We start from the raw sequence: 24,330 nt of genomic DNA on the forward strand, positions 1-24,330 counted from the left end.
AGGACTGGGTGGAGGGAAGGAGAGGTAGAGGACTGGGTGGATTTAAAGAAGGGGGAGTCCTGTGGCTGTGTGACAATGGCACCTGCGAAAAATCCAATAGCCAAGGGTTGGTCCTTTCTTCCCAGTGATCAGGGCCTTTAGGGATCACTGCCAGTTGGGAAGCAGGAAGGAGGTAGCTCCACTCCTGAGGGAGTTCCTTTCAGCTTTTCTCCACACACCACAGAAGGGCAGCTGCCCAAGACAGCAATTGGGGTTCTGCTTTGCTTCATCTTGAGTTCTCAATAGTTCCAAGTGAGGATGGCCAACACTGAGCTAAAGCACAAGACGGCATTCCCCAGACTGGAAATAAAGATTATTGTGCTCCCATCTCTCTTTTCCTTACTGTTGAATCCTACCTACCAGCCCTCTCACCACACTCATCCTTCGGGTACCCAGGGCACCCACACACTTGACCCACCCCAGTCCAAAATTGCTTTAGCAGGTTAAACAAACTCCTTCCAAACTGGCCTCCGACGACCTCATCAACCTCACTTCCCTCTTCTTTCCTAGGCAGTGGGACACAGGCAACTAGCACAGACCCGTATCCACGTAGAGCTGGTATTTAATTCTGGCTCTGCCATTTCCCATTTCTGGAAACTTGGGCAAAGCCACCTTTTCTCAGACTCAGTTTCATGTCAGAAAAATGGGGATTGTAATAGTATATAAAAAGCCCCGTTAAGAGCCCTGGCCAGTTTGGCTCAGCGGTTGAGCGTTGGCCTGCGGACCAGAGAGTCCCAGGTTCGGTTCCCACTAGGGGCACATACCACCAAAAAAAAAAAAAGCCCTGTTAAGAGAGGGCCTAAAGCCCTATGAACATACGACTCTAAGTCATATAAACCAGGAAAATAGCCCATCTTCTCTAAAGGTCCCTTATAAATGCCTAACGGTCTATAAAATTTACAAAAAGCTTATAATCCTCTGGACATATGGCAGACATATGATTGGGCCAATAGGTGGGTTTTCAAATACTGAACGTTAATTGTGCCTTGAGGAATCATAACAAGGAATCATAATGTCCATGTTCTTACGAGTGTATGAGCACGGGCGGTTTTTGTTGTCTCAAAACCTATCTGCATCGCCTAAGCAAACCATTAACTCAGTCGCCACGTTTCCTGAAACCCTAAGCTCTGCCTTGGGAAATACGACTGCATCTCAGTTGGAGCTTCTGAAGAAACGGTGACCATAACGACAGCACCACTGGTTTTCTTAAATCATAGCTTGGCTTGGTTGGTGCAACCCTTCTTCTGTGTGAGTTTAAGTCACGGGGGCCGTGCCTCCCAGGGTGTCTGAATTCAAAGCAGGCTCGGGTGCCCGGCAGTGACGAGCAGGGAGGGAATGATACTTGGGGCGCAAGCAGCGGAGGAGGGCTCCAGGGGCTGCAAAGATGACGGAGATACCACGCAGCCTACTCCACTCACGAGGGGCGCACGCGCACGCGCACGCGCACGCGCTGGTCTCAGCGCGCTTAGGATTGGACTGAAAACGCCGGAGAAAACAAAGAGGACACGCCCACCCCGCGCCGCCGGGGGGCCGTACCGCCTCTTAGCTCCAGCGTGCTTAGGCGCAGGCGCGCGACCTTTGTGGGCGGGACTCAGATGGTGGTGGAGGTGGTGCCGGAACGCGGGGATAGGGATTGGCCAGTCTGGAGGCCAACGGTTAGCGCTGCTCCGCCCCCACCCGTCCCCGTCCAGGCTCAGAGCGCATGCGCAGCGCGGGAGCGAGCGAAATTCAATCTGGAGGTGTTGACTGGGACCACGGGTGGCGGTCATGGAGGCGTCCCAAGGGTTTATGGAAGCCGATGCTTTAAGCCCAGAGCAGGCGGCCCGTTACCTGAGGTACGTCTGGGCCGCTGGGCGGGACTGGCTCGCAGGCCCTGGCCGGGAGTGGGGGTGACGGGGCGCCCCACGGAGCCCCCCAGGGTCCTGAAACTGCGGAGGCGGAGCTTTTGAGACTGTCGCCAGCATTCTCAGAGTAGGGCGCGTGAATTTGCTCCAATTTCTGAGAGCTGGGGAGCCCCCGATGCCCGCTTTGAGGAGTGAATGACCCAGTTTTGTGAACTGCTTAAGAGCCAGAACTTCAGTCGACCAGCCTTTCTTGGGTTTGTCTTTGCAGCCTGCCAAGCCCCAGGCCTGGGAATACAGAGATAAGTACAGCACTGGCCCCCCTCCCCAAATTGCTTATGATCTGGTAATGGAAAGGAGTAGGTAAACCTATAATGTTTAGTAAGTGTTGTAAGAGGTATGATGTGCAGGGCACAGTATGGCCAACGACAGGGTCGGTGAGCTAAGGGAAGGCCTCAGAAAGAGGAAGAGACGTTTGTGTTGAAAAATGAGTAAGCGTTCACCAGACGGCTGAGGGTGGAGAGGGCATGGTCAGGTGGGAAGAAGCATTGAAAACTTTCTAGAAGTGCGGTAAAATACACAACATAAGATTTGTATTAACGAAATTTAACCATAAATTTAACCATTCTTAAGTGGTATTTAATACATTAACATGTTGTTCAACCACCACCACCATCCATCTCCAGAACTCTTTTCATCTTGCAAAACAAACTCTGTACCTGTTAAAAAACAGCTGCTCATTCCTCCCTTCCCCATCCCCTGGCAAACACAATTCTACTTTCTGTCTCTGTGAATCTGACTCTAGGGACCTCATATAAGAGGAATCATACAGTATTTTTTTTTCTGTGACTGGGTTATTTCACTTAGTGTAATGTCTTCAAAGTTCATCCAAGTAGTGTCATGTGACAGGGTTTCCTTTCTTTTTAAGACTGAATAATATTCCATTGTATGCATATATCATATTTCCTTTATCCATTGATGGACACTTGGGCTGCTTCCATCTCTTGACTATTGAGGTAGTGCTACTGTGAACATGGGTGTGCAAATACCTCTTCAAGATCCTATTTTCAATTCTTTTGGATATATATCCAGAAGTGGGATTCTGGAACATATGGTAGCTCTACTTCTAATTTCTGGGGGACTTGCCATAGTGTCCTCTAGAGTAGCTGCACCGTTTTACATTCCCACCGACAGCGCACAAGGGTTCCAGTTCTCCACATTCTTGCTAACACTCGTTTTCTCTGTTGTTGTTCTTGTCACCAGCCATCCTAATGATAGTGAAGTGGTATCTTGCTGTGGTTTTGATTTGCATTTCTCTAATGATTACTGATGATGCCCTCTTAGCGCAGTAGGCAGCACGTCAGTCTCGTGATTACTGCTGTTGAGCATCTTTTCAAGTGCCTATTGGTCATCTGTATGTCTTCTTTGGAGAAGAGTCTACTCAAGTTCTTTTTTAGTTGGCCAGTTTGTTGTTCTTGTTGAGTTGTACTTCTTTATATATTCTGGATATGAATTCCTTATCTAATGTATGATTTGCAGGTATTTTCTCCCATTTTGTAAATTGCCTCGTCACTCTGTTGATTGTGTCCTTTGATGCACAGAAGTTTTATTTATTTATTTTTTTAAATCCTCACCCAAGGATATTTTTCCATTTATTTTCAGACAGGGAGAGGGAGAGAGAGAGAAACATCAGTGTGATTGCCTGATTGACTGATTGCCTCCTTCACGACCCTGACCCTGACCAGGTCCAGGGACCAAACTGTAATGGAGGTACGTGCCCTTGTCCAGAATCAAATCTGCTACTCTTTGGTATGAAGGCCGATGCTGTAACCACTAAGTCAAACTGACCAGGGCAGAAGTTTTATTTTGGAAATATTTTTTTAGAGTTTAATTTTAATTTTTTCAGCATACTTTACTTTTCTATTGAATTTATTGGGGTGACATTGGTTAATAAAATTAAATAGGTTTCAGGTGTTCAGTTCTATACTATATCGTCTATATATTGTATTATGTGTTCATTTATCCCCACTTTATCCTCTTCTACCTCCCTCCCAGCCCCTTTTCCCTCTGGTAATCGCCATATGGTTATCTGTGTCTATGAAGTTTTTTGTTTTTAAATTTTGATGTAGTACAGCCCTGGCCGGTTTGGCTCAGCGGTTAGAGCGTCGGCCTGTGGTACAGAGAGACCCGGGTTCGGTTCCCGATAAGGGCGCGTACCTCGGTTGCAGTTTGTCCCCGGCCCTGGTTGGGTCATGCGGGTCGCAGCCACTCGATGTGTTCCTTTCACGTCGATGTTTCTCTCTCTCTCTCTTCCTCTCCCTCCCTCCCACTCTATCTGTACAAAAAATGGAAAAATGTCCTCAGGTGAGGATAAAAAAAAAAAATTTTGATGTAGTACAAAGAAATAAATTGAGGTAGTGAACAGTTCTATATTCCTTTTCAAAAAATAATGTTTTAAGACTGTTGAAAGCCACAAGATCTCCTTACAGAGGAGTAAAAGCACATTTTTGGACTAAGTTACACGCCTTCGTTCAGGAAGATTTGGGAAAAACAGGGAGGCAGTGTGGTGGCAGAGGGCTGGCTTTGGAGTTGGGCCATTAGGGTTTCACATTATGACTGCCACCTGCTAGCTGGGAGACCTGAAACAAGTCACTTGACTTTTCTGACCCTCAGTTTTCTCATCTGGAAAATGGTGGTTAGGCTTAAGGCCTTTAGTCCCCTCCCCTCCTTTCTGTGAGTGAGCAAGTGGGCCTGGTTCCTTAATACCGCCTCTCTCTCTGGCACCTCTCTCCCTTGCTCCCAGGTGCTTTATCCAGAACATTCTTTTTTTTTTTTTTATCCTCACCCGAGAACATTTTTCCATTTTTTTTTTTTTTTTTAGGTAGAGTGGGAGGGAGAGAGAGAGAGAGAAACATCGATGTGAAAGGGACACATCGAGTGGCTGCCACCCGCACGACTGACCAGGGCCGGGGACAAACTGCAACTGACGTACGTGCCCTTAGCGGGAACCGAACCCGGGTCTCTCTGGACCGCAGGCCGATGCTCTAACCACTGAGCCAAACCGGCCAGGGCTCCAGAACATTCTTAAATGGCCTCTCTGCCTTCCCAGCCACCACGCCCTTATCTCACAGCTGTCTTCTGCTGTTACAGTCCATACCTTTCTTTCACAGGGTCCCTGCCTCTCGTGACCTCCCATCGCTCAGGGCCTCGCAAGCCTCCTACTTCTTTCACTCCTAATCTTTTTCTTAATATGTTTTTATTGATTTCAGAGAGAGGAAGGGAAAGAGCGAACTTGGCTGCCTCCTGCACACCCCCCACTGGGATCAAGCATGCAACAGAGACATGTGCCCTAACTGGGAATTGAACCCGTGACCTCTTGGTACATGGGACAGCGCTCAACCACTGAGCCACATCAGCCCGGCACTCCTAATCTTTTTCAGTGTCTTCCATTTGCTTCTAAGTCCCCCCACACGGAAACCCCCTCACGCAAAAGCATTGCCTTCTCTACCTTCTCTATTGCTGGTAAATATGCTCCTTGGCACAACCCTACTCACAGTTTCTCTGTCTCCCCCCCTTCCTCCCCTTTCTGTCCCTCTCCCGTCTCTGCCTCTCCCCCCTAAGAGATGAAAGAAAACTCTGAAACTCGCTGTCACACACACTGCACACCTTTCTTTTTCACACACTTTTATCTTTTGTCACATCTTATAACTCTTGTCACATATTCTGTGTCAGTCCTGCCTTCCCTTGGTGATGCCAGCCCAGCAGCTCCTCTCTTGCCCACCCTCTCACTCTGATGCCCACCGCCTATGTGTGCTCTCTGTGCCCTCCGAATGCTTCTACTCTGTGTTGCCCCCCACACACATTCACCGTTGCCCACTCTTTCTCTTCCTCTGGCGTTCTCTCTCTCCCTCTCCCCGCTTTTATCTCTGAACCTTTCATTCTTTTTTTAAAAAAATAATTTTTCTTTATTGATTTTTGAGAGAGAGGAAGGGAGAAGAAGGGAGAGATAGAAACAGTGATGAGAGAGAACATCGACTGGCCGCCTCCTGCATGCCCCCCACTGGGGATGGGGCCCACAACCTGGGCATGTGCCCTGACCGGGAATCGAACTGGTGACCTCTTGGTGCAGGGGTCGACTATCAACCACACTGAGCCCCACCGGCCAGGCTGTCTCTGTCTCTTTCTGTCACCCATTATCTCTCCCTCTGTGTCACCGACCTCTGTCACCCACTGTCCCTCTCTGGCACTCGTTCTCTCGGGCACTCTCTCTCATTGTCTTACTCTGTCACCCACCACCCCGTTCTCTCTGCTGCTCACCCCTTTCTCTCTGTCACCTACCTCTTCGCACTGTCATCTACCTGCTCACTCTGTTATCCATTCTCTCACCCACTTGCTCTGTCCACCCATCCTCTTTTTCCCTGTCATCCTCCCCCCTCTGTACCTCTGTTGCCCCTTGCCCCCTTTCTTGTCACTCACAATCTCTATCATCCACTTCCTGGCTGTTTTCTCTATGACCTATTCTCTGTTACCCACTCTTTCCCTGTCACCTCCTTTCTGTCACTTACTCTCTGTCAGTTACCCTCCTTTTTCTCCGTCACTGTGTCTTTCTGGGTCCAATCAGGAGGTAGAAGCCATACAGTATATTAAAACATGAATTTTAATATAAAGAATTATTAAACCATTAAGTGAATGGCTGTACAAAATAAACTGCATGATGGTACCTTAGGGCTAAGGGAGAGTACCGCGGAAAGGACAAACTCGGAAGGGGGCTCTCTCCCCAAGGCGGAGGCTCAGCCTCCTGGGAGAAGGTGTGGTCCCGCGCACTGCATGGCAGAGAAGTATGCTGGTTTGCCCAGGTCCAGCGCTGGTCTGCATTTCCCAGGCCGACGGAAAGCAACCTTCTGGAGTGTGGGATGGGAGCCGGCTATCAGCAACCCATGGCCTAGGCGAGCAGAAGAGGTGGGGCCCAGGGCCTCGGCCAGCTCCTGGGAGAACTGATTTTCAGTAGAGAGAGCTGCGCAAAGGTCGCCTCCAGGCCAGGTGCATGCTTCAAGGTTCCCGAGGGACTGCGTGTTTGCTGGTGGTGTGTGGCTGACCCACGTACCGCAGCCGCTGGCAGCTGGAGAGCCCTCTCCTGCAGTGTCCCTCAGGCGCCCTCTACTGAGAAAACTGAACATTGTCCTGGCTGAAAGGAGAGATGCTTAAAGGAATTCTGTCCCTTACTACAGAACAGGTGTTGAGTGAATTTGGAACTGAGAGGCAGTACATGATGACTGGCACAGTTACCCACCCTCTTCGCTATGTTGCCCACCTTTTCTTTCTGTGACTCACTGTCGGTGTCATCCTCTCTTCCTGTCACCCACTTGGTTGTACTCTATGTTGGCCACTCTCTCTTGCTGTCACCATCTGCTTTCTTTTTCTGTTTTCTATTCCACCCGCTTATTCTGTTACTCTCTTCAAACTGCCTTTGTCCAGGTCACCAATGACTTTCATAGAACTACGTAATAGTCAGTTTTCAGTCCTCATCTTCCTTGACCTACCAGCAGTATTCGGCAGAGCTGATCACTTCTCCATGAAACACTCGGTTCACTGGGCTTCCAGGACCCCTCATTCTTTTGGTTTCCTTCCTTACCTCGCTGGTGGCTGTTTCTCAGACTCTGCTGACTCCTCCTCATACCCTCCATCGTGTTTTCTTCTAACGTACTTGAGGGCAGATTTGCAGGCTGCGGGGCATTTCATTTTTAAACACTTCAGTCAGTATGCATCTCTAAAAAATAACATTCTTACAAAACCATCATACCATATCACACCTAACAAAATAACCGAATTCTTTGATACCAGCTAATCCACAATCCATATTTAAATTTTTGAAATGCTTTTTGGTCTTTTTATAATTGGTTTGCTTGAATCAGGATCCAAAGAAGGTCCACATACTGCATTTGATTATATTTCTTAAGTCTCTTAATCTTGAACAGTTCCTCCCCAACCCTACCCCCCACTCCCATTTCTGTGCCAGTGATTTGGATTAGTCTGATGGCTTCCTTGTAGTGTCATTAGCTTGTTCTCCTATCTCCTGTAATTTAAATTTAAAGGTTTGATAAATGAGTAGATAAGGAAAGTATGGCATATATGCAAAATGGAATATTATTCAGCCACAAAAAAGAAGGAAATCCTGCCATTTGTGACAACGTGGGTAGACTTTGAGGGTATTATGCCAACTGAGGCAAGTCAGACAAAGAAGGACAAATACCTTGCGGTCTCACTTATAAGTGTAATTTAAAAATAAAACCCTACTCATAGATACAGAGAACAGATTGGTGGTTGCCAGAGGAGGGGGTGGGAGGTGCACAGAATGGGTGAAGGTGGTCAACAGGTACAAACTTCCAGTTATAAAATAAATAAGTTGTGGGGGCATGTATTGTACAGCATGACAACTATAGTGATACTGTATTGCATATTTGAAAGTTGTTAAGAGTAAATCTTTTTTTAAAATTAATTAATTTTTGTTACAGATATTTTTCTTTTTATCCCATTGACACCCTCTTCCCGATACCCCCCACCCCGCCTCCAGCATTGTTGTCTATGTCCATGGTTATGCATATATACATATAAGTTCTGTGGTTTATCTCTTCTCTCCCCCTCCCCCGGCCCCCTCTTCTGAGGTTTGTCAGTCTGTACCCTACTTCTATGTAATAGTAAATCTTAAAAGTTTCCATCACAAGAAAACATTTTTTTCTAACTATGTATGGTGACTGATGTGAACTACATTTAAGGTAGTGATCATTCAACAATATATACAAATATCAAATCATCATGTTGTTCCTCTGAAGCTAATAAATGTTGTATGTCAATTATACTTCAAGGAAAAAATTAAAAGGAAACTATTCTAAAGCAAAAAAGATTAAGGTTCAATATTTTTGGCATGACTACTTTGTAGGTGAAGCCATGTACTTATATCAGGAATTGTATGATGTCTGATTTTCCTTCTTTTAGTAACGTTAAGTAATGGAGTCATGTGGTCACAAGCTGGTCATTTCTTTGCAGAGTTGCATCCCCTCCCCCTTATAATGGATAAATAATATGTTGGGGATACTTTAGCATCTTGTGAATACCCAGTTCCCATCAGCCTTTCATTCACTGATAATCAATGCCCAAATCAATTATGTCATTAGGGATTACAAAGTGGCGATTTTCTAATTTTGCCATTCTTTCTGTATCCATTAATTGGAATTCTTCCATAAGGATTCTTAATATTGGAGTGTTGGATTGCCATGTGTGTTTTCTTTTCATTATACTACTTCCTTTGTTGATCTTATCTAGGTTCTTGGCTTTAAATCCCATCTTTATGCTGAGCCCTGGCCAGTGTTTCTCAGTGGTTAGAGCATCAGCCTGTGGACCAAAAGGTCATAGGTTCTATTACCAGTCAAGGGCACATACTTGGGTTGCAGGTTCGATCCCTGACCCTGGTTGGGGCGTGTGCAGGAGGCAACCAATTGATGTGTCTCTCTCACATTAATGTTTCTCTTTCTCTCCCTCCCTCCTTCCCTCCCTCCCTCCCTCCCTCCCTCCCTCCCTACCACTCTCTAGAAGAAAAAAAAAATCCATCCTTATGCTGAGAATATTCACATTTTTGTTTTTAGTCGTGACCCCTTCTGAACTCCGGACTCCTGTGTCCAACTGCTTACTTGACATCTCTACTTGATAATAAACAAAGGAAAAAAACCACATGTTCATATTAATAAGTGCAGAAATAAACATTTAACAAAATCTAGCACCCTTTAATGATCAAAACACTCAACAAGCTAGGAATACAAGTTAATTTCCTCAACCTGATTAAGGGTATCTACAAAAACCCAAGGTAGTAGTATACTTAATGGTGAAAGACTTAAAGCTTTTGCCTCTTATATAAGAAACAAGACAAGGATGTCTGTTTGTGTTACTTCTATTCAATATTATAATTTATTATAATTTAACATTGTAATAGAGGTTTTAGCCAGGACAGTTAGTCAAGAAAAAGAAATAAAAGTCATGTAGCCCAGCCAGTGTGGCTCAGTGGATTGAGCGCCATCCCATGGACTGAGAGGTCCCAGTTTCATATCTAGTGCAGGGCTCGATGCCCAGGTTGCGGGTTCAATGCCCAGTAGGGGGCGTGGAGGAGGCAGCTGATAGACGTTTCACTCTCACATCAGTGTTTCTATCTCTCTCTCCCTTCCTCTCTAAAAAAAATCAATAAAAACATTTAAAAAACTTTTGTTCTGAAACATAAGACACATAGAGGAAAATGTATAAAACATAAAAATATTCAAGTTAATGGCCCGGCCGGTGTGGCTGTGGTTGAGCGTCAGCCCATGCACCAAGAGGTCACTGGTTTGATTCCTGGTCAGGGCACATGCCCAGTGAGGGGCATGCAGGAGGCAGCCAGTCAATGTTCTCTCTCATTGATGTTTCTCTCTCTCTCCCTCTCCCTTTCTCTCTGTCTCTAAAATTAAATAAATAATTATTTTTAATCCTCACCTGAGGACATTTTTGCATTTATATTCAGATAGAGCTGGAGGGAGAGAGAGAGAAATGTCAATGTGAGAGAGACACATGGAGTGGTTGCCATCCACACGACCCCAACCAGGGCTGGGGACAAACTGCAACCAAGGTACGTGCCCTTAGCAGGAACTGAACCCCGAACTCTCTGGTCCACAGGCCAACGCTCTAACCACTGAGGAAAACCAGCCAGGGCTAAATAAATAAATTTTAAAAAATATTCAAGTTAATGAATTATTCTTGTAACCACCACCTATGTCATGGTTTGCTTTTAGATTTATATTCTTATCTTAATGGAAGGTCTCATCTACTTCCCCTCCGACGTGGCCTGAAGGTGAATTGAAGGCAAACATGAGGGTTCAGGACTTCTTTCCAAACAACTCTAGCTTTGTTCAAATTCTGGAATAAGTGCTTGCTTGAAGCCGCAGAGTTTTGCATGCTAATGATGGTTAACTAGATAACCTGGAGCTGGAAGGTTGGGGGTCGAAGTACTAAAGGTCTATACCTTCTATAAAAGAAGTTAATACTGTTCTTGGAGAATTTTTCATTTTTCAGTTAGACTATGTCAAAGGGCCAGTCAGGATTTTTGCCACCAAATGCTTCCCAAAATAATGAAACTTTTTCCTGCTGAGGACATTGGCTGGTATGGTCCATCTGGATGCCAAAGCACATCTGCTGTGCCCGAAAAAAGGATAATTTTGGTTTTGGCATACTTACTAATTAGCTGGGTTTTTTTTTCCAGAATAACTAGCCAGCAGGTTCAGCTGCTTTCTGAGGGCATGTTGTTAACACGTAAGAGGATGCTGTCTTCCTGTTTATTCTGGCAAAAGGGTGTTTACCCAGTTCAGCCAAAGTTACAAAGGAGGGGGACCAGATCCCTGCCTGCCTTTACCCACTTGGAAACAGGCCTCGCTCTTCTTGACTGCTTGTATTCTCTTTGTGACGGTATAAAAGACCTACAAGAGCACTAAGAACCTTGGGGCCGTATGGTTTGGTCCAGATAGTTCTCTGTAGAATCCAAAGCCAATGACACAGATAATAAATACTACAGAAAGCCTTACACTGTTTGAAGTTATTGGTCTTACAGGTGGATGGTGTTAAGCCCCAAACCCAACCTTGTAAACCAGTGGTTCTCAACCTTCCTAATGTCGCAACCCTTGAACACAGTTTCTCATGTTGTGGTGACCCCCAACCATAAAATTGTTTTCATTGCTACTTCACAACTGTAATATTGCTACTGTTATGTCTCAGGCAACCCCTGTGAAAGGGTCGTTCAACCCCCAAAGGGGTCGTGACTCACAGGTTGAGAACCGCTGTAATGTAAACCTTGTGTAGGCTCTGATCCTGAGAACCTTAGAACTACCTTTTTTTTGAGAAAGCATTTGGAGGGGAGACCCAGGCAAAGTCAGTGGTACTTTTTCAAGCTGAGATCACCCAGAGATCACACACTGGCAGCTCATGAGCCATGTTTGCCCTGCCCGGTGTTTTTAAGGTCCATGTGCATTGGTTACCATTTTAAAATCAGGACAGTTCGCCCTGGCCAGTTTGGCTCAGCTGTTAGAACATTGGCCTGCGATCCAGAGAGACCCGGGTTCGGTTCCCGCTAAGGGCACGTACCTCGGTTGCAGTTTGTCCCCGGCCCTGGTTGGGTCGTGCGGGAGGCAGCCAGTCAATGTGTCCCTTTCACGTCGATGTTTCTCTCTCTTCCTCTCTCTCCCTCCCACTCTGTCTGAACAAAAAATGGAAAAATGTCCTCGAAGGAGGATAAAAAAATAAAAAATAAAATCAGGACAGTTCACAGAAAAATCAGAATTTCCTACTTTTTATTTATTTATTTATTTTTTTATTAATTTTTTTAATCCTCATCCGAGGACATTTTTCCATCCCTTGTACAGACAGAGTGGGAGGGAAAGAGAGGGAAACATCGACGCGAAAGGGACACATCAAGTGGCTGCCACCCGCAAGACCAACCAGGGCTGGGGACAAACTGCAACCGAGGTGCATGCCCTTAGCGGGAACCGAACCCAGGTCTCTCCGGACCGCAGGCGGATGCTCTAACCGCTGAGCCAAACCGGCCAGGGCAGAATTTCCTACTTTAAAAAAAAAAAAAATTTTTTTATCCTCACCCGAGGACATTTTTCCATTTTCTGTTCAGATAGAGTAGGAGGGAGAGAGGAAGAGAGAGAGAAAGAAACATTGACGTGAGAGGGACACATCGAGTGGCTGCCACCCACACAACCCAACCAGGGCCGGGGACAAACTGCAACCGAGGTACGTGCCCTTAGCGGGAACCGAACCCGGGTCTCTCTGGTCCACAGGCTGTTGCTCTAACTGCTGAGCCAAACCAGCCAGGGCTTCCTACTCTTTTTTAACCATCAGAAGATCGTGATAACCTTGGGCTCATGTTCCTGCATCACAGTTACCATCTAGGAGTGAATAGTAGATTGCCCCCTTTAGATGGAGCGTCTGGGTCTCAGTGCTGCTTTTCATTCAGCAGCTTCACTTGGTTCAGTTACTGGCTGTGTACCTGTGGGTCTTTGCTTTGTGACCACTACGCTTTGGGTATGTTCAGCAAGTACCAAACCTGGAGAGTTAAGAGAATTCTGTGAGGTTTGAGGCCCACTGCTGTTCTTCATCCCTGGGTTCCCCTGTTGTATGTTCTAATAGCCCTCTATACTTCTTCTTCATAGCCGTTATTACTGTTTGTAACTAATTATTTATGTTTTTTTTTTTTTAATAAATATCAGTCCCCTGTACTAGAAGCTACATGAAGGCAGAGACCTGCTTTGTGCTCGGCTCTATCTCTAGTGTTTAGCACAATGTTTGACACACGGGAAGTGCTTAATACATATTTGATGAACAACTGGTTAGTCAAATGTCCTGCAACCACAGTGGTTATTCTTTCACTTGTGGAGGACCTGTAAACACTGGGTGATTATGACAGGAGAATGTTCGGGGAGAGAGAGAGATTTCTGAAGCATCACTGGGCATTGGTGCCTTCATGCTACCTCTGTTTTGAGCTAATTCAGGAGCAATTATGTCTCAGGATCTACGCTTCTGCTGGGTCTTACAGCTAAGCTCAAGTTCTTACATTGAGATCTCTTAGCCTGATATTTTAGATTTGTTTTAAACTTGGCTGCTTATAAAAGCACTTAAATTGGCCCAGCTGGTGTGGCTCAGTGGATTGAGCGTTGCCCCATGGACTGAGAGGTCCTGGTTTGATTCCCAGTCAGGGCACATGCCTGGGTTTTGGGCTCAATTCCCAGTGGGAGGCATGCAGGAGGCAGCCGATCGATGTTTCTCTGTTGCATCAGTGTTTCTATCTCTCTCCCTTTCTCGCTAATAAAAATCAATAAAAACATATTTTTTTAAAAGGCACTTAAATTGGCCCTGGCCAGTTTGGCTCAGCGGTTAGAGCATTGGCCTGCAGTCCAGAGAGACCCGGGTTCGGTTCCCGCTGAGGGCACGTACCTCGGTTGCAGTTTGTCCCCGGCCCTGGTTGGTCGTGCGGGTGGCGGCCACTTGATGTGTCCCTTTCATGTCGATGTTTCTCTCTCCCCCACTCTGAACAAAAAATGGAAAAATGTCCTTGGGTGAGGATTAAAAAGAAAAAAAAAAGGCACTTAAATTGTATTGACATTGAATAGACCTGTTCTGAATTCTGTTTAATGTGCTGTCTTGAAGGCATTGTTTTACACGCCAGGTTTTAGGTGGTTGTGCATGTTATAGTCTGTTAGGGTATGATTAGTGGAAGCACTTCTAAGGTGGCTTCAGTGGAGGGCTGCAAACTCCTGGAAGGACAAAAGACTGCTCATTGTATCTGAAAGATGCTGTCTTTCTCTTAACTTTTGAGTATCCTGATCTCACTTTCATGCCTTCAGCAAACATTTACTAAATGCCTTCTGTGGACCAACCCAACACTGCTGGTTGCTGAGGGTGCAGTGGTGGAAAAGACACATGTCCTTTTAGTCCGGTGGGAAAGAAAGACACATGAAAAATATCATGTGATAGATATAAATACAGAGGGATTCTGGAATTTGGGATGTGTGTGTGTGTGTGTGTGTGTGTGTGTGTGTGAGAGAAAGAGAGAGAGAGAGAGAGAGAGAGAGAGAGAGAGAAGGTGGAGTTGTCAGAGGAGGCTTCTTGGAAAAAATAGTACCTTTACTGACTTGTTTTATTTATTTTTAAAATTTTTAAATTGATTTTTAGAGAGAGAAACATCGATGTGAGAGAGAAACATTGATCAGTTGCCTCTAGCATGCACTCTGACCGGAGATTGAACCTGCAACTTGAATGTGTGCCCTGACCGGAATTGAACCTGCTGCCTTTTCGTGTAGTATATGATGCTCCAAAGAACTGAACACTTCCTCAACTTTCTGACACTACAAGATGTTCCAGGCTCATCTTATGCCTCAGCACTAAAAGCAGTCATTCTTCCAAGAAGTCCTGGTACTTTTATTGGAGAATGATGGTATTAGAAACCAAAATTTAAATGCTAGGTGTGCTCATGCTTCTTTGCTTCTTGGCTCTCTCAGCTGAAAGAGCAAGGAAATATGTGTGTATACTAACCTGTGTATATACACATATCTGTAAATATTTCTATGTATAAGCATCTGTATCTGTGTTAAACATGGGTTTGTACTGATGTCTCCAACTGATCCATTACCACATGGATCATTCTAACCTGTTGCTTATCTGTAAACTCCCACTCCAACAGTGAGAAACCTGGTCCCCACTGTCTGTCATCCGTTTATTTAATTCTTCAGTGCTAGTATACGTGCATTGCAGTATCAAAATTATTAGCCCATATCTCCATGGGAAACAACTTTACCCACTAGAGTACAATGCTTGTGTGATTTCCCTTGCTTTTAGTCTCACAGGGTACACTCATTTCCTAGGTTACTTAGGTTAGCATGTCTTTTCCCTCCACCCCCTTCAGTGAGGTTGTTTCATTCATTTGCAATATAGCTATGTGGTTTTGGAATGATTTTAATACAATGCATTAAATACTTTGAGAGAGGTTAACACAGGAATACTGAGGCAGAACAACCAGTCCAGTTGGAGGATAAGGTAGGGATGGAAGGAATCTTATTTTTTAAAAAATATTTTTGTATTGATTTTCAGAGAAAGAGAGAGAAACATTGATTGGCTGCCTCCTGCCCACCCCCACTGGGGATCGAGCCCACAGCCAGGGCATGTGCCTTGACCTGGAATTGAACCAGCAACCTCTCAGTGCAGGAGAAGATGCTTAACCATGAGACACACCAGCCAGGGCATGGATAGAAGGCATCTTAGAGGAACCTCACTGTGACCTGATACATATTTTAAAGCAGCTCTTAAAGTGTGGTCTGTGGACCACAAGTATTAGCATCACCTGGGAAACTTACAGAAATACAAGTTCTTGGGCTTCACTACAGAATCAGAAAATCTGCATTGGGGTCCAGCAGTCTGTTTTTTTTAACAAGCCCTCCAGGAGATTCTGCAGAACATTGAGAAACCACTGTCTTAAAGACACTTCTGTGAGGTTAGCGTGGTGAAAGGAGAGGAGTGCATTCCAGGAAGAGGAGATTCTGCGAGCCTAGGCTTAGAGAACACAACGTAGCATGATGGACTTAAAGAGTTAAAGTATTTGCAGCAGGAAGTGACAGGAGAGGTCAGCAGTTCCTGGCTGTACCAGGGAGGGTTTGGAATGCTAAGCTAATGAGCTTAAACTTCATTCTGTAGGCCACAGGAAGCGACTGAAGAATTTCTTTTGTTAATAGTTTTATTTAGGTACAATTCACATCCTGTATATTTATGCATTTAGAGTGTACAATTTAATAATTTTTAGTATAGTCACAGAGTTGTGCACTCATCACCATCATTAGTTTTAGAACGTTTTCATTACCCCCAAAAGAAATTCCTTATCCTTACCCTGAATCCCCCAGCCCCCAGCCCCTGGCAACCACCAATCTACTTTCTTTCTCTATGAATTTGCCTGTTCTAGAAATTTCGTATTAAATAGAATCATAAAATGTGTATTGCCTTTTGTGACTGGCTTATTATTTCACATAGCTAAATGTTTTCAAGGTTCATTCATGTTGTAGCATGAATCAATATTTCATTCCTTTTTATGGCTGCATAATATTCCATAGTAAGGATATATCTTTTTTTTTTTTTTTTTTTTTATCGTTCACCAGTTGATGGACATTTGTGTTGTTTCCTCTTTTGGCTTATTAATAATACTGTTATGAATATATTCATGTACAAGATTTTCTGTGGACAAGGGTTTTCATTTCTCCTGGGTTTGTACCTGTGAGTAGAATTCCTAGATCACATGCTAACTCTAGATGTAATTTAAAGAACTGACAGGTTGATTTCCAAAGTAGCTGTACCATTTTACATTACCAGCAACAGTGTTATGAGAGTTCCAATTTTTCCACACTTGGTATTTTCTCACTTTCTGATTCTGGCCATCCTAGTGGGTATGAAGTGGTATCTCATTGTGGTTTTGGTTTGCATTTTCCTGATGACTAATTATGTTGAGCATCTTTTCATGTGTTTATTGGCTATCTGAATATCTCCTTTAGAGAAATGTCTATTCAGATCCTTTGCTCTTTTTTAATTGGTTGCCTTTTAATTAAGTTATAAGAGTTCTATATGTATATTCTAGGTACAAATCTTTTATCAGATACATGATTTTCTCCCATTCCTTGGTTGTCTTTCTAGTTTCTTGATGGTATTCTTTGAGCACAAAAGTTTTTAATATTATTTAAGCCCAATTTATTTTTTCCTTTGGTTGCTTGTGTGCTTGGCATATCTAAGAAACCATTGTCAAATTCAAGGTCATGAAGATCTGTACCTATATATTTTTTTCTTTTATATATCTTTTTTTCTGTCACCATTTATCCCCCGCATTCACCACCCTGTTGTTCATGTTCACGAGTTCTTTCTCTTTATTTTTGCTCAATCCCTCCATCTCCCCCCCCACCCCCAGCCCCAACACTCCCTCCAGAGCTGTCTGCCTGACTTCTATGAGTCTATTTTGCTTGGTGGTTCAGTTTGTTCATTAAATTCCACATATCAATGGAAATATATGGTACTTGTCTTTCCCTGACTGGCTTATTTCACTTAACATAATGTTCCCCAGGTTCACCCATGCTGTCACAAAGGGTAAATTTTTCTTCCTTTTTATGTCTAAGTAGTATTCCATCGTGTATATGTACCATAGCTGTTTTATCCGCTCAACTACTAATGGACACTTGGGCTGCTTCCAAATCTTGGCTATTGTAAATAATGCTGCAGTGAACATAGGGGTACATATATTCTTCAGGTTTCTTGGGATAAATTCCCAGGAGTGGAATTGTTGGGCCATAAGGCAGTTCCATTTAAAAATTTTTAAGAAACCCCATACTGTTTTCCATAGTGGCTGCACTAATTTGCATTCCCACCAAAATACACAAGAGTTCCCTTTTCTCCACATTCTTGCCAGCACTTGTTTTTTGATTTATTGATAGTAGCCATTCTGACAGGTGTGAGGTGATATTGTGGTTTTAATTTACATTTATCTGATCATTAGTGATGTTGAACATTTTTTCATATGTCTATTGGCCATCTGTATGTTCTCTTTGGAGAAGTGTCTATTCAGGTCCTTTGTCCATTTTTTAAATTGGGTCATTTTTTTTTTTTTTGGTGTTGAGTTTTATAAGTTCTTTATAAATTTTGGATTATTAACCCCTTATCAGATATATCAGTGTGGTCTTCCATTCAGTGAGTTGTCTTTTCTGTGCCTATATTTTTTCTAATAGTATTATAGGCTTAGTTCTTATATTTAGATCTTTGATCCATTTTGAATTAATTTTGTGTATAGTGTGAGGTAGGGGACATATTTCATTCTTTTGCACATGGATATCTAGTTTAAATGACTATTCTTTCTACAGTGAATTGTTTTAGTATCTTTTTTAAATCAATTGACCATAAATCACTGAAGAATTTTAAGCAGAGTGACATGATTTCTTTTATATTTTAAGACAATATCGCTGGCTGCTATGTAGAGAGTGTATTGGAGGGGTCAAGAGTGGATATAGGGAAACCAGTAAGAAGTTGCAGTTTTCCAGGCCAGAGATGATTGAGACTTGGACCACAGTAGTGGTAGTGGAGATGTAGAGAAAGACAGGTTATATTTGGGAAATAAAGTTAATTGGATTTGGGGACTGTCTGGTTAGGGTAGTAAAAAGAGGGGGAGAGGTCAAGGGTGACTTTGGGTTGGAGTCAAGGATGATATTCAGATTTCTACCTTGTGCGGCTAAGTGGATGGTAGCATCATTTACTACCCCACAAATGGAGGAACATGTTTTTAGAGAGGAAATACTTATTTTAATTTGGGATTAATCTTTCTGTTTCCACGCTCCCACAGTACAGATTGGTTGGTTGATTTTACAGGAAATGTCACTCCATACTTATGGGCGGCAGTTTTTTATAATGTTGTGGAACCAATAACCTTTGCACAGACATTTCCCATAACCAGTGCCTGAAGGTGTTGCTGGCAGTGTCTGGTGGATATTTGTGTCTTATGTAATGCCAGCTTTCATTGGCATCTTCTGTGCTAATCTTTCCCATCCTGAACTGAGGATATTAAAAGCCCAGGTGCAGTTTTGATTCCAAAGTGGACTCTAAAGTGTTCTTAGATTGAATGTTCAAACTGTTTCCTTTCTTTCTAATTTTAATATATATGTGTTTTTTAAAATCTTTTTTTTTTTTTTTTTAATAGATACGTGAAAGAGGCCAAAGAAGCAACTAAGAATGGAGATCTGGAAGAAGCATTTAAACTTTTCAATTTGGCGAAAGACATTTTTCCCAATGAAAAGGTGATGAGCAGAATCCAAAAACTACAGCAAGCCTTGGAAGAGTTGGCAGATTCTGGAGATGATGAATTCACAGATGTGTGCAACTCTGGCCTGCTGCTTTATCGAGAACTGCACAACCAGCTATTTGAGCACCAGAAGGAAGGCGTAGCTTTCCTATATAGCCTATACAGGGATGGAAGAAAAGGTGGTATCTTGGCAGATGATATGGGATTAGGGAAGACAGTTCAAATCATTGCTTTCCTTTCTGGTATGTTTGATGCTTCACTTGTGAGTCATGTGCTGCTGATCATGCCAACCAGTCTTATTAGCACATGGGTAAAAGAATTTGTCAAGTGGACTCCAGGAATGAGAGTCAAGACTTTTCATGGTCCTAGTAAGGATGAACGTGCCAGAAATCTCAGTCGGATTCAGCAGAGGAATGGTGTAATTATCACTACATACCAAATGTTAATTAATAATTGGCAGCAACTGTCAGCCTGGAATGGCCAAGAGTTTGTGTGGGACTATGTCATCCTTGATGAAGCACATAAGATAAAATCTTCGTCTACTAAGTCAGCAATATGTGCCCGTGCTATCCCTGCCAAGAATCGCATCCTCCTCACAGGAACTCCAATCCAGAATAATTTACAGGAACTGTGGTCCCTGTTTGATTTTGCATGTCAAGGGTCCCTGCTGGGAACATTAAAAACTTTTAGAATAGAGTATGAAAATCCTATTACTAGAGCAAGAGAGAAGGATGCTACTCCAGGGGAAAAAGCCTTGGGACTGAAAATATCTGAAACCTTAATGACAATCATAAAACCCTATTTTCTCAGGAGGACTAAAGAAGAGGTACAAAAGAAAAAGTCAAGCAACTCAGAGGTCAGACTTAGTGAAAAGGATCCAGATGTTGATGCCAGTTATGAAATGCCTTCCCTTTCTAGGAAAAATGATTTAATTATTTGGATACGTCTTGTACCTTTACAAGAAGAAATATACAGGAAATTCGTGTCTCTAGATCACATCAAGGAGTTGTTAATGGAGACACGCTCACCTTTGGCTGAGCTAGGTGTCTTAAAGAAGCTGTGTGACCATCCTAGGCTGCTCTCTGCAAGGGCTTGTCATTTGCTGAATCTGGGGGATGTCGGATTCTCTGTTCAAGATGAAAATGAAGGGGAAGATTCCTCAGATGTGGGCCATATTCATATTGATCAAATAACTGATGATACACTGATGAAAGAATCTGGAAAAATGATATTTCTAATGGACCTGCTTAAGAGACTGCGAGATGAAGGGCATCAGACTCTGGTGTTTTCCCAATCAAGACAAATTCTAAACATCATTGAACGCCTCCTAAAGAATAGACACTTTAAGATACTGCGAATCGATGGAACAATTACTCATCTTGTGGAACGAGAAAAAAGAATTAACTTATTCCAGCAAAATAAAGATTACTCTGTCTTTCTACTTACCACGCAAGTAGGGGGTGTTGGCTTAACATTAACTGCAGCAACTAGAGTGGTCATTTTTGACCCTAGCTGGAATCCTGCAACCGATGCTCAAGCTGTGGATAGAGTTCACCGAATTGGACAAAAAGAAAATGTTGTGGTTTATAGGCTAATCACTTGTGGAACTGTAGAGGAAAAAATATACAGAAGACAGGTTTTCAAGGACTCATTAGTAAGACAAACTACTGGTGATAAGAAGAACCCTTTCCGATATTTTAGTAAGCAGGAGTTAAGAGAGCTCTTCGCAATTGAGGATTTTCAGAACTCTGTAACCCAGCTGCAGCTCCAGTCTTTGCATGCTGCTCAGAGGAGATCTGATAAGAAACTAGATGAACATATTGCCTACCTGCACTCTTTGGGGATAGCTGGAATCTCAGACCATGATTTGATGTACACAGATGATCTGTCTGTTAAAGAAGAGCTTGATGTAATAGAAGAATGTCAGTATATCCAACAAAGGGTTCAGAAAGCTCAATTCCTTGTTGAATTTGAGTCTCAAAACACAGAGCTCTTAATGGAAAGACAAAGAACTAGAAATGAGGGGACCTGGCTGAGAGAACCTATATTTCCTTCTCAAACAAAGAAGAAACGCCCTGAAGTGAATAAACCACAGCCTCAGCCTTCGCCTCTTCTAGCTACTCATCATACCCAGGAGGAAGAAATCATTTCCCCAATGGCAAGTGTAATCATCGATGATCTGCCCGGAGAGAGTGAGAACTACTGTCTCAAAGATGTTACGATTGTACAAGATAGTAGGCACCCACATGAAAGCACATTTGATGCCGACTTTGTAGCTACTTTACCCAAGGGGTGCGGTAGCGTAGTAGAAGTTTGCACCGACTCTTTATCTGGAGAGACTCTACAGAAAGAGGCATCACGAGAGTGGCCTACACAGGAGGCACAGCTAGAAAACCCTCTGGGAAGTTCTAATTATTTACTTTGCAAATCTGTTAGAGCTGATCTTGGGCCAAATATAGATGAACTAAAGGATGATGAGATTTTACATCACTATAATCCCTGGCCCGCTAATCCCATAACAAATGAAAGTCAAAATACAGAATCAAATGCATCTGTTGTTATAGTAACTGATGATGACTTGTCAGTATCCCACAGTGTACTGCAAGATGCTCAAGCAAATGAGGCCACATTGGAAGAGGAACCTTTAACATCTTCGCCACAGTATGTGTGTGATTTCAATCTTTTCTTGGAAGACTCTGCAGACAATGGACAAAGTCTTCCCAGTCAATCTTTGGAGCATGTTGAGAAAGGAAATAGCTTGTGTGGCTCCGCAGCTAATTCTCGAGCAGAATTCGTGCAAAGCAAAGCCGGTCTCAGTATGGATCTTTCTGAGAAAGAGGATGAGTCAGAAGAAGTAGTTAATGTGAGAGTCACAAGTAAAGCTAGAAGGATCATTTCCGATGATGAAGATGAACATGATACTTTTAAAGACACTTCATGCCCAAATCCATTCACATCTCCCTTTCAGTTCTTACCTGTAAAACAGTTTGATGCTTCAACTCCCAAAACTGACATCAGCCCATCTGGAAGTTTCTTTTCACCTAAAATACCTGATAGTATAAACAAGTCTAAAAACTCTAGAAGATCCCTGGCTTCTAGGAGGTCTCTTATTAATGTGGTTTTAGACCATGTGGAGGACATGGAGGAAAGACTCGAAAACAGCGGTGAAGCAAAGCTAGCTGAAGACTCTCCGGAGGAAGGAGCCGAGGAAAGCAATGGCGAAGCCTCTGAATGTACAGAAGAAGAACCTTCTGCAGAAACCTTGTCTTCTGAAAAGAAGTCCAGCTGGTTAACTACACCTCAGCCTGGGGCTGTAGCTCAGGAGACCGCTCGTGGTGACCCTGGGTCTTTGTCTGGTGGACAGTTGGTTGGTTCTCCTCAGGAAGAGGCTGTGGAGGCTGCGGACGACTATGAGACTCTTGTAATACGTGGAAAGGCGTTGAAAGAGTGTGGGAAAATACAGGAGGCCTTAAACTGTTTAGTTAAAGCACTTGACATAAAAAGCGCAGATCCTGAAGTCATGCTCATGACTCTAAGTTTGTATAAGCAACTTAATACAACTTGAGAATATAACCTGTTTGTATTTTAAAGCAAAACTGAGTATGAGATAATTTGTTATGATTGGATTCTTTGGGGTCATGAAGCATTCAGGTTTAAGGTGAGAGAGATCTCAAAAGGCAAGGTTTTTCTAAGTTTCTGTAAATTTTGCCTTTACTCCCTTCTGCCCCCCAGTACATATATTCTGGTATTCTTTTAGGCATATTCTACAAACTTAATAGAACGATATTATTTCTAGAAAAGTTTTTGTGAAGTTATTCTGGCCGTTTTGAAGTTTATTCTGATCACTTTTGTATATCATAATACAGATAAGGTTATTAAAGTTACTCTTCTGAAGTGTTTTCTATTCACTTTCTTTCACTGAGATGACTGGGCAATGCAAACACTAACTCCTTAGTGCAGGCGGGAGGTTGGCATTAGTGTTCCGCATCTAAAGCCTGCTGCTGTATGCGCTCAGCTTACTGAAGCCGAAGGCTGGGCGCTGGGCTTCTCTATCACTGGCACCCTCCCCTAGAGTCACTTTGCCGACCATTTGGCCATTCTTTCCTCACCACCAACTGAGCTCTGACACATGCGAGCACATTGCATCTTTGGGGTGTAGACTGAAAGGGAGTTTGGTTCCTTTACAGGAGCAAAGTATAGCACACTCTGCACTTGGTCGCTAGCATTTATCAAGTACCTACTGCGTATTGGGTACACTCTACATAGGTTTCTTGTTTTATGTTTACCGTCATCTTTGAGGTTGAGGGCGGCATTCCATTTTTTCAGTCAAGGAAACTAAGACTCAGCAAGGCTGTGACTTCCCCAAGATCACACCGTAAGGGGTGAAATGGACTTTTAACTGTTACCTAGTGAAAAGATATACTATAGCCCGGCCGGTGTGGCTCAGTGGTTGAGCATTGACCCATGCACCAAGAGGTCACCAGTTCGATTCCCGGTCAGGGCACATGCCCAGGTTGTGGACCCAATCCCTAGTGCGGGGCATGCAGGAGGTGGCCAATCGATGTTCTCTCTCATCAATGTTCCTATCTCTCTCAAATCAATAAAGAAAACAAAATAAAAAAAGAAAAGATATACTATATATTGCAGCCACTATAATATGCGAGCTGTTTCACTCACTTCTGACACCAAATAAATGTGTGGGAGTTTTCACACCAAGCAGTTCTCCACAGACACCAGTGGGGTGTCCAGCCATTCAACTCATTTCTGACTCTACCTGGGGTTCGGGTCAGACTCCACAGGGAAAAGGGCGCATTCCCATGAAACTACCCTGACTTCTGATGCCAGTTGCTAGTGTTGGGTCTTCACATTATCCACACTTCTGTCCAACTCGACTACAAACTGAGGGTTCCCGTGACTGCCCCTTCAGGTTCATTAATTTGCAAGAACAGCTCACAGAACCCAGGAAAACAGTTTATTTATTATTACTCGTTTTTATGAAGAATACAACTCCAGAACAGCCAAATGGAAGAGGTGACTGGGGGCAAGGTATGGGGGCTGGGGTGG

General features: G+C 43.6%; 1 protein-coding gene across 1 annotated transcript; it reads left to right on the top strand.

Annotated features, from left to right (window-relative positions):
* The first annotated feature begins 1,806 nt into the window (after positions 1-1,806).
* On the top strand, positions 1,807-22,936 carry ERCC6L (ERCC excision repair 6 like, spindle assembly checkpoint helicase). Its single transcript, XM_036270859.1, has 2 exons — positions 1,807-1,874; positions 19,165-22,936. The coding sequence occupies exons 1-2, from the start codon at positions 1,807-1,809 to the stop codon at positions 22,829-22,831; spliced, it is 3,735 nt and encodes a 1,244-aa protein (XP_036126752.1). The 3' UTR covers positions 22,832-22,936.
* Positions 22,937-24,330: the final 1,394 nt, after the last annotated feature.

Source organism: Molossus molossus, unplaced genomic scaffold (assembly GCF_014108415.1).
Source record: "Molossus molossus isolate mMolMol1 unplaced genomic scaffold, mMolMol1.p scaffold_m16_p_2, whole genome shotgun sequence".
Lineage (NCBI taxonomy): Eukaryota > Metazoa > Chordata > Mammalia > Chiroptera > Molossidae > Molossus > Molossus molossus.